We start from the raw sequence: 11418 nt of genomic DNA, 5'->3' as shown, positions 1-11418 counted from the left end.
CCTGGCTGGAGTCATCTGAGCCCAGTTTTTCTCCTGCCCACGCAGGGGATTGAACTTGAAGATCTACAAGGTCCCTTCTGACCCTACTTCTACGATTCTATGTTTCTCCGAATAGGGCGGAATCTCTGCCAAACTGAAATCGGGGACCAAAGCTTCGCACAGCCCTATTAGCTATTAAAATGCTTTAATACCCAATACGATAATAAAAACTGTGCTACCTTTGGATTTGAAATACATACAGCAGAAAAGCAGCTCAAGTCTCAATATATAACAGGATAGAATGTTACTGCACTAGTTTTTCCTGGTAGGCAAATAGCAAGTAGGAAAAAAAGGTTAAAATGGACTAGGGAGAGAGAAGGATCAAGGGGGGGATGGAATCTAATGTTATAGAAACCTATTCAGAAATGAGATAATATTCACATCCTTAATGAAAGAAAAAGCAAGTTGTGTCCTTGGCTGTTTCATGCTAAGAATATGACTACTCATAAGAGAAAACCCAAGTCCTTGAAATGTGCTTTGCATCCTTGTGTAGGAGAAGTATAGGCTTGGAAGGAACCTTAACAATCATCTAGTCCAATCCCTTGCACAGCTGAAATACTTAAGTGATGTGGCCTTAAAGACACTTTACCATATAGTATAGTTCAGAGATTCTCAACCAAGGTCATGCAAAGTAGGAATTCATAGCGTCAAGAACATTCTGTTCTGTTGTGGTTTTTGAGTTCTTTACAACATGAGAATTGCTCTATTATTTTTCTGTCAAAACAACAAGATGAAGCTAAATTGCTGGCATTTTCCAAGGGGTGACTTGAGCATCACTGGTAGAATCTAATATATTACGTTTAAAGAAAAAAAATGAAGATGAAGCAGAAAAGCACCTCTGTACAAACATTTATGATCTTACAAGACAACTATTTATTTATTTTGTTAAGAAATGAAGTGGGATTCCTAATCAGCTCTATAACAAATGTAATGTTGGGAGCAAACTTTCAATTTTACAAATATTTCTTATTTGGACAGTCTTGGCTTGCCACAATGGAAGGAGGAACTGGGACTTAGACTGAGATGCAGCTCCTGGTTGTTATATGGATTTTCTGAACACAGTAGAAAAAAAACAGAGCAAAGGAATTTACATACTGAGCAGATAACTAAAGAAGTAGACATACATCAGTAACTATGCAGCAGAACTGAGCTGACTGGATAAGACAATCCTATTCCAATGTAATGCTTAATTTGCATAGGCAAATTAAAACAATTAGGCAGAATGTTAGCTATATGATCTTAGATTTGTTTCTATTTTCTAGGTAAATATTATAACAAGTAATATTTATATAATTAAAATAGATTTAATAACACAAATGTAACTGTACCTTTTATTTAGATTTGTAGAAATAAGAGTGTCATAAATATCAAAGAGGAAATACCCAAATGGGGACATTTACATTTTTTATTCCCATGTAAATAAATATATTCAGTCATTAAATAGTGAAAAGTTATTAAAAAAATTAAAAACTTCACTTACCTTTATTGTCTGCAGCTATAAATCCAAGAATGTTTTCATGACGTAGCATAACAGTTTGATAAATTTCTGCCTCACGAAACCATGAGCGTTCTTCCCTTGAAGAGAATATTTTCACTGCTACTTCTTCTCCTCTCCATTTTCCTCGCCAGACTTCTCCAAAGCGACCTTTTCCAATGCTTTCTTGTAGTACTATGGTTCTCGCAATTGTTCTTTGAACAAGTAAGGGAAGACCTAAAATATTTAAGATTAAACAGTTAGTTGAAAATATTCATTGCTTATGAAGCAAGGTTTACTGATGAAAAGTTCTACAAGAGCCAAGCATAACACATGCCCTCTCTAACCACTACTTTTAGAATTCATATGAAATAAACTCCTAATTTGCTTTTGGAGATTCAAAACAGCTTCTTACATATTCATCTATATGTCTGATAACCCTTAAAAGCCAGTAATGCAACTGCTGGATGTTTAATATTTTACTTTATTCTAAAATTTTCATCTGTAATAAATAAAAAGTGAAATTTTAAATTTCCCTTCATTTTCAAGTTATTAAAACTACTACTTCAGTCTGTTGGATTCTTCATTAAATATAACAACCCATGAAAAGACCTAGACATCATCATCATGAACAGCTCAAATGCTGTGAGAAGCAGTAGTAAAACTTTAAACTCTTTTTTTTATATATATATAAACAAACTTAAAAACTGTTGAAAACAAACCCATTATTGAAAAAGGGATTCTGTCCTTACGTTAACTTTGGGTTTAATCTGAACATGCAACTATAGCCTATTTATCTCTGCACTGAAAGCTTCTCTATGTTCATCCAGCTTGGGGCTCCTGCTGGTTTTTTTCCAAAAAAGGTAGAGCCGTACTAGATGCTGCATTTTTTTTTTCTACATTTTCCCCCTACAACTTTAAAATATAGAGCTGTTCATTATATCAGGGTTTATACTCAAGCTTTCCCTGGCAAACATATAAGCTTTTTCAATGTTTGTAAAATTTTTACGTAGCCCAAATTATCCAATTCTTCTTCAGGAACTTTGTGCCAGTGTTTCAATAGGTTTGTTGTTTACAGCCAAGTGTGGATAACTTCATTGATAGCTTATAAAATGGCACTTTAAGGAAAAGTAAAAAGTTGGTCCAAGGCTCTTTGGTGCAGTTCTATAAGAGGTACCTGTCACTGTCTCAGTGATCTTCCATTACCTCATCAGATTGAAGGAGTGTACCAAACTGAAGTGTGGGTTTTGATCAGTCAAAGACTCTCACAAACAGCTAAAGAATTTGGATTCAAAATTTCTCTTTTGATTTTCAAATCTCCCTTGGGAAAGAAATTATTCACTAGAACTTCTATTACTGTTAAACCCTTTTGGTTTTACTGGATAACCTCTACCAATTTGTAAAATTAGTCCACAGTTACCAACAAATATTTACTACCAGACTGTCCATGACAAAGACCCAAATATGTCAAACAGCATGTTCACAACTAGTGCCCCAACAAAACACTGCATCAGAGGAGATCTCCCTATCCTAGGGGAAAAGACACATTTTGCAATATACCCATTAGGCTTCCTATACAAACTTTCTAAATCTTGCCTCTATTTTACCTAATGGAAACTCTTAACTTGGTTAAACTTTTTACAATGCCAGAATGTACAGTAGTTTTAAAAATCACAACTTCAGAACATTGTTCAACAATTTATCTGGTACAGCCAGCTAAAATTCGTACTCACTTCTCACCCATTTGCTCTTACTCATCTATAAAATACTTTCTTTTTAAACCAACCCTTCCCTCTATAACCAGAAAACTTTTACTGTGCTATTCTGTGGGGCTGCCACATTCCAAACTGCCAGCATTAACCAAAAGATTTTCCAGTCACATACTACACTGATATTTGGGGGTCTCTAGGGTAGAAACAGACATTTCATGACAGCATATTGGAGCCACCATAAGAATTTTTACGGAGGTACAAATGGTGAGCCAATAGACATCCCTATCCTTCATCATGCCACATTGGTGGCTGCGACAAGGAGTAGTAATATTATGCTCCATTTTATTCTGGCAGATATCCATTTGCTCCAGGTGCTTGAGGGGCCTGTAGGACATGGGACAGGATCTCCATAAGCAGAGAAAGCTTGGGCGGGTCCCTAGTGCCTGGGAAATCCCTGGTACCCATGCCTCCATGCCATGCTGGGACCTGCATAATCCAATACCTCCACACTAGGATCCACACCAACCCATGCTTTATGCATAGGCATGGATCTATGTAGGGCTGCCCAGGAGCCCCACCTCCACACTGGAACCTGTGCAGACCCATGTCTCTGTGTGAAGTGCAGCTCGAGAGAAGCTCACCAAGCAACACCCCTCAAACATGCACTGCACAAACCAAAATTGCCAAATTTAAAACTGTCACAAGATATGTCCTGCTGTGAAAGCAGCTTTTATCTCTGTTTCTCCTTGCCAGTGCCTACTCCAGTGATTTTCAATGAGGGTACCACACAAGGTATAAGGAGATAAGCATAGATTTCATAGACATTAGCTGGAAGGGACCTCGGAAGATCATCGAGTCCAGCCCCTTGCCCAAAGGGCAGGAAGTCAGCTGGGGTCATAGGATCCCAGCAAGATAAGCATCCACTTTTCTCTTGAAGGTGTTCAATGTAGGTGCTTGAACCACCTCCGATGGCAGGCTGTTCCAGACCGTGGGGGCTCGGACAGTAAAGAAATTCTTCCTTATGTCCAGCCTGAAATGGTCTTGCAGTAGTTTATAACCGCTCAACCTCATCATCCCTTGGGGCGCTCTGGTGAACAAACGTTCCCTCAGATACTGGTGGTCACCCCTGACAAACTTATAGGTTCAGTCTTGGTCCTGCCTGGCTAATCTCCTAGCCCCACTGCCCAGTCCCTCCACAATGAAGCAAGCACTGTAAAAATATAGATTTTTTTTAATTAGATGCCACTCAGGGTCACAAAAGATATGAAGGGGTACATCAGATCCAGTATGGTTGAAAACTACTGGTCTACCCTTTAGATACAGTATAAGAAACCAGACAGCCTACTACAGCATGCAGGATGTAATCCAATCCTGTTAACAGATACATATCCTTTAACAAATAAAACAACACGAATAATGTACAGAGCATTCAAAATCTAGCGCTGCCTTTTTTTCTTAACCAAACTAAAAGTAAGGTCCAAAAACTGAATAAAGGATTTTTTTTTGCCTTTTTGATGCATTTTCCTTACCAGCTAGTGAACAGCAGGTGGGTTGTTTAGTGGAGCAGTTTTCCACACTTACCTGTTTAGTGCCAGATTAGTGCAATAAAGCTAACATCTCTGATAAAAACTGGTGTTCTCTCCATTTAAGCAGAAGAATCTTAAACGGTTCTGTAGTTCCACATTTAAATATTTTGGTACAGAGTGGCATATATGCACAGAACTCTGGTAGCTCAGTTTTCTTCCATGCTTCTTTTCTTTATTAACACAGTACTTATGTTGGTGTTGTGAGCCAGTGGCTCATAATTTTGCAACCACAGCTATCTTTACTAGTATCCAACTGTTAAAAGCATCAGCAAAAGGAATATGTTCCTGGAGGGTTGCCAACTACAGCAATTTACGAACAGTGCATAAGGGGCTAAAAATGCTTATCCACAGAGTCCACAAAAAAAAGGAGCTATCCATAAAAAAAAAAAGAGGAAGAAAACATGAGCTTGACTGAAGATCCATCATTAGAATGGGGCTGGATGCAAGAAACACTGACAAGCAGACAGAACAGCATCACCTTGTATCTGAACAGGAGCACAGCTCAGTGCTCCGTTGGGGTTTTTAGCCCAGGTGACCCTCCACAACTCCCCACCTCCTGCCCTTCCAGGAACATGCAGACACTATCTTCCTGTCCTGCCTTTAATAGTCATTTGTGTTGAAGGTGAGCAGGAATGCATAGCCCTCGGCAGTCCGGGACACTGGACAGTCAAAGAAGGGGGCAGTATAGCTGGGACAGAGCTGTAGGACCAGGAGTGGGAAATTACTATTGCAACTGTAAGGGACACATCAGAGATCTTGGCATAAGTGCCTCCACCTCACAGATATCCTCCATTACACAAAGACTGGAATTGCATGCTGGTGCTGTAAGTATGGACCCAAGTAACAGAAATTTTGGGTTAAGCTGCAAAAGTGTGGCTAGGAGCAGGCAGCCTCAAAAGCCTGTTTTTAAGGTCCCCTTTACATGTTACATTTTTGCCAAGATTACCATGTTAATAGCAAAATAAATAAGAAGGGTGGTATGAAATGGAAAACAAGGCATAAAAATGTCTACATACATTGTTTGCATAGTGCCTAAAATTTAATGTGTAACCAGTAGCCAAGAGCTCAGTGTCAGCCCAGCCAGATGCTGCAGGTAGGGAAAGCCAAAGGGCTTCACCAGCTGGGGACTTTGAATCCTAAGCTGAACAAGCCCTGGGCAGGCAGCCCAGCGTGAGAGAAGAGGCAATGCTTAAAGAAAAAAAAGAGGGGGGCAAAAATGCTCCTGGCTGGCTGGATCTGGGGACTAAAAATGGCTGCTAAAACAAGCTGCAATGTGCCCCCCCCCACAGGCTGACAATCAGGCAACCAGCTTGCAACTTGTCAGTTCAGGGGGAGCCCAGGATCACGATCCCAGTCCCAAAATCACACACCTTGCCACACATGTATAGTACAGTAGGATGCACAATTGTATCAGGGACCAAATCCAACTGGGCCCTTAAATGAACAACTGCCAGGGGCCTGAGTGAGCACAACATGAGCATTTGAGGACAATTAGCTTGGTCAGCAAAGAAAAGAAAGTCGTTAACGTGTCCATCTGAACCAGATCAGATTAAACAGAGCCCAAAGCCTTTAAATTAGATAATCCAAATACTATATCATGTCTTATACATGTTAATAGGAGTACCTGATGTAACCACATGCATTAGAGGTAGTTTGAAAAGATGTATGCATGTTAGGTTTCTTAGGCTGCTTAGAAGAAGAAAAAAAAAGCCACACCAGAAGAAAGCACCCTTGTCAATGAAAATCATAAACTAAACTGATGGAACTGAACATTCCACCCTGGTGAAGAAAAGAGTTAAGGAATCCTTCCTTCCAGATGTGTAAATGTCACAGAAACAAATGCCAACTAAGTGACGATTTCCATATCATAGAACTGGTTCTATCAAGCCCCAAAAGTTTCAGTGAAACAAAGAAATTTGAATATAGCCGATCAAAATATAGATAAATGCATATAATTAATGATTGCGTATCTGTGGTTGTAAACCTGGGGAGTTTGGGGAATAAGGTACTTGAGTTGTTGGAGAAACCGAACAACTAAACAAAAGCTCAAACATCCGGGGGTCCAACCTACACCCATCCTCCAATGTGCGAATATATTTTTGCATTTCCATTGCCCAATCTGAATGCTAATTTGTCTTTCTAATAAAGGAATTCTCTTGATAAGAGACAGGCATGCACAATCTTTATTCCACGGCCCCATCTGACAAAGTAAGCTCCCTTTATACTAATTTGGGGATAGACAGTTTCCCTTCACAATGGTCAACAGTATTGATGCTTCAATGTATGATCACAAACAGAAGAATTGAGAGACAGGTTAAAACAATTTTTAGTTGCCATTCTTAGTTCTGTGTACTTTTCATTTCCTTGATACAACCCTGCTTATGTTATGCAGGTTCAGCTATAGTTATATTCTACTGTGGTAACTGTATTCCTTCTTTGTATACCCCTCATTAGTATACAGGTTAGGAGGACTACTTGTGCCTCTTTTACTGTTTGTGTGCCAAGGCCTTAATGTTTGTGGGTAACTTTTGGCTTGTATGGGGTGATACAGATCCCAAACAGCAGCCTTGGGAAAGTCTCCCTTCCCAAAGGACCAGGCTAGGTGGTAGCTCTTATGTTAGGGTAACTTAATAATTAACATTTTTCCCACCCAAGAGAACAGGTATTTAAATGATCTGCTTCTCTTAATTTGATTATTGCTATTTCCCATGTTTTACTAACCAATATATCAAATTTTCTTATTCAATGCTGTCATGAAGCAAATTAGAACCCCTTTTCCATCATACATATTATTAGGCACAGAGCTGTGCCTAAAGGGCCTTCTAAACAATCAGTTTTCACCTTCAGCAACAACAGGTGAGGCTTTCCTTGGTTTATCACTAAAAAGTTCTGCACATTGGAAGGCTGTTAGGAATTCGTTGTATCCATACTCTCAGACACTTATTTGAGCTATGAAGTTAATGAGCCAAATAAGACCCCAAGGGAAATTTTCTTCTTAAAGATAAGGATTTTGCATTATTTGAAGTGAGACAATCCAACCCAATGTTTCTATAACAGGGTGCCAGGTGAGAGAAAATAAGCAGATAAGCATGGGCTCAGGTTTGTCCCTACCTGGCCTGTCCCCCACCCCAACTGCCTGCCCCTTCTGCAAGGAGGTATGCACTTTTATATATAAATTAGTTCTTGAAACTGGGTGCCACTCAGTTCAGAAAAGTTTTGGAGGGGTGACTTGAGTATAGCGAGGTTCAGAATCACTGATCTAACCTCTCCCATCCAGGCCAGTTTTGGGCTTGGGTTTTGTACAAGCACAAAACCCAAGTTCCCTGGCTAGTACAATTCTACATGCAGGAAGCTGGTTTATTCTGTGGTTGCCGGCACTTTGCTTTCCTTCTCAGGTAATGTCTTAGTTCTCAAAAATCTTTGTCCCCAGGTCATCTCTTTCTGCAAGAAAAGTTAACCAGAATTTTCTTGTACTGTCTCCCTTTCCATTTAATGGAATCACTTCTGGTTCACAACAGTCAGGCTTCTAGTCACTTAATCTCTCATTGCTCTAGATTGGGAGTAAAGTTTGCAGCTGGATTTCCTAATTTGTCTGAGTACTCTACAGCTGCTATTTCAGGTGTTTCCATCCCAACCCAGTAAGTCACTGTTATGCCTTCACAGAAGTTCTCCCGATGCTGCTGCTGTTCTTTTGCTGAAGCCCCCAACTCCTATTTTAACTCATTTTGTTTCCTTTTGGTCATCTTTGAATTCTGCTAGCTAATCCATTATATGTTCTACCTTTACTCAAGAAAAATACTAATCCTCTCTCCTTGGGAATGGAACACACTTGCAAAACACCACTACTACCCATTCTGATGTGAGCTAGTTAAGATTTTCAGGGTCTTACGGGATGCTTTTATGATGGAAGAAATCAATTATAGTCATGTATTTCTGTGATGCCATTCTACATATTTTGTGAAGCAAGAAAGTCCAGTTTTTCTGAACACAGCAGACATCAAAGACTTTTTTTTGTTTGCTTTTACTGATGCTTCCAACCTTTTGCAGGAGAACATCTACCCAAAATGTTCAGTCATGCTAACAGGATTTTTCTTGTTATGTCTAGAACTTATTTTGCTCTTTCTGTGACATTTCTTGCTACTTCTCTCACAAAAAACAAACAGCTACAATAAGATAAATCCACAAACAGCTTAGTTTTCTCACTGACCCTGCATAATCTGTATATTGGGCAGTGGTTCTGATCATCTACAAAAAGGAGACAAACTTTCTCATATTTATCCTGACAGGCAGGTAAAAATTAAACCTTTTTCAAACTTGTGGATATAACCCACAAGCCCCACACAAGGCCCAGTTACCAACTATAATTCTGAGACAATGGTAAGAGGGATCGTGATAAGAAAAGTATACAAAATTATCGACAGTGCAAGAGCAAAGCAATAATATTCTTAAATTGTTGCCCTGCAAATATTTAATGTGTGGCACTCATAGCCACAAGACAGTGATGCCAAAATCCTAGTAAGACAAGAGCATTTGATGTATGCATAATAAAGACATCTAGAGCTATTAGATAGGTTATGAATATTTTTATAAGGAATTTCTTCTCTCATCCTTACGGCAAAAGATAAACACCGATCAAGGTTAAGAAGCAGACTTTCCTAAGGACAAGTTATTCCATATTTCTATTTTTTTTTTTTTGGCACCTTTTTAGCATCTGTTTCTGGCCACTGCTCAAACAGAACATTGGAGTAGATATTCCATGAGTCGGTTCAATGTAGCAATTCCTATGCTTTTATGACTAAACTATTTTTCTGTGACTCTTAAAGATCTATCTGCAAGTATGAAAAGAACTCAAGAGGTCTCTTCATTTGCATCTGGAGACAAAGGTTATTCAAGTATCTCTCTCCTGGCAACCATCCCTGGCCTTTCCAGAGCTAGATTTGGCACTAGAATTCCCACTCTATGGGCGAATCAATTCATGGGCAGTCTCATAAGTGAGCCTCTGCCATTCCAGAGACCTCTGTAAAAGTACAAAGTCGAAGAACAGAGTAAGGACAGATAAGAAAGCAGAAAGAGGGATTACTAAATAGTCAACATATCAACAAAGGCAAGATCAAGAAGAATCTTTGTGGCTTTCTTTGCAAATTCTGTACTTCTCCGCCTACGGGCTATTTCCCTAGCAGTGCCAATCACAGATTCGGTTTTATTTTTGAAAAGCCTACTACAAAACTTCTTGATACCCATCTTGACCTATCTAAAGTTTGTAGCTTCAGACAGAGGAATTAACTTTGTGACCTTAATATCTTTTTTAAACAGAATATATTATAAAGTTTACATAAACTATTTGCAATTATACTTGATGCATTTTTATCTGTTATAAAGGTTTAAGTGTATAAAATAAGTTCATCTATATTGTAACTTCATGAAGACTGCTTGAACAACTTGAAAGGTAGTTCCATTCACTATGTTCCCAAAGTGGATGTACTGTTCCCCTCCATTACAAAAGAAGCATCATATATGGCCTCCCCTGGAATCTGGGGCATGGCTACCAGTGGGCAGTGTCCGTTACCAAATCCAGGCCCCAGTGGGCATGGCCCTCAGTGGCAGGGGAGCAAGCAAGAGTTGTGCTAATGCAGCGGCAATCACCCTGTGGCCACATCTGCCACAGCAAGCAGCTCCTTGGACCAGGGCAGCCTGTTCTACTCCCATCACTGCTGCCATGGTTGTTGCCACTGGCCCCACAGTTCTGGCCCATCAAGGAGCCCCCATGGTATGCACCTACACCAGGGCATGGGAAGAGCTTGATACCCCTGTGCTACAGCTACAAGTAGATTTGACAGGAAAGACTAAAGAAAGGAAAGACACGAAGGAAAGTGCTGCAAGCTCCTACAACCTTGGGTATTCTAGTATTTCCCCATGTATTTGCAGGGATCAGCTAAACTAGAGGTAGCATAGGCAATAATTTCTTCTAAAATTCTCTAGTGTTGACAAAAAAGAAGTCACAAATGGTCTTTAAATACTGAGTGAACTTAGAATCAATCTGTAAGTTTCCGGGACTTACTCTTTTTGCTCCCTTACCCATTCATCCTCAAACAGTATGTACTTACACAAATCTTAATGATTATAGATAGGGTTCTAAGAAAATTGCGGATTTCTTGTAAAAAAAAATTGTGGCACATGTACAGGTAAAGTATCATTTTTCACAGAATATTCACGGAACTAACACTGATCTTGGCAAATGGGTCCTGGTAGTTCCGTGAATATTCTGTGAAAAATGATACTTTACCCGTGCATGTGTGCACAGTCAGAAGCAGCGGAAGGCCAGGGCTAAAGGAGCTTAGTCCCCTCAAACACGGAGCAGTGCAGAGGGCTGCAGGGCAGCTTGGGCGTGGACTCCAAGCAGCTGCAGCAGGGGGGAGAGGGGCATGCACAGACAGACACAAAGCCCGCATGCAGCCAGGATTGCAACCAAACAGTGTGCAGAGCACTGGCCACTACAGCAGGTAAGTTGGAAAAGGGTCAGGGGCGTGGGGGGGGTGTGTGTGTATGTGTGTATGGTAGTGTGTGTGTGTATAGTGGGGTGTGAGGGGTGTGTATGGTGGAGGGGTGT

General features: G+C 40.0%; 1 protein-coding gene across 1 annotated transcript in view; it reads right to left on the bottom strand.

Moving 5' to 3' along the window:
- Positions 1-11418, bottom strand: part of TGFBR1 (transforming growth factor beta receptor 1) — a gene marked incomplete at its 5' end in the record, with an annotated part of 85302 nt that overhangs the window by 56812 nt on the left and 17072 nt on the right. The window contains one exon of the mRNA XM_019508729.1: positions 1520-1750. Coding sequence (XP_019364274.1) covers positions 1520-1750 — 231 coding nt within the window. The remainder of the gene's footprint in view (positions 1-1519; positions 1751-11418) is intronic.

The sequence above is a fragment of the Gavialis gangeticus genome, unplaced genomic scaffold (genome assembly GCF_001723915.1).
Source record: "Gavialis gangeticus isolate Ggan-Ray unplaced genomic scaffold, GavGan_comp1, whole genome shotgun sequence".
Lineage (NCBI taxonomy): Eukaryota > Metazoa > Chordata > Crocodylia > Gavialidae > Gavialis > Gavialis gangeticus.
The sequence above is the reverse complement of the archived record's forward strand: the minus strand, read 5'-3'. Positions and strand labels throughout refer to the sequence as shown.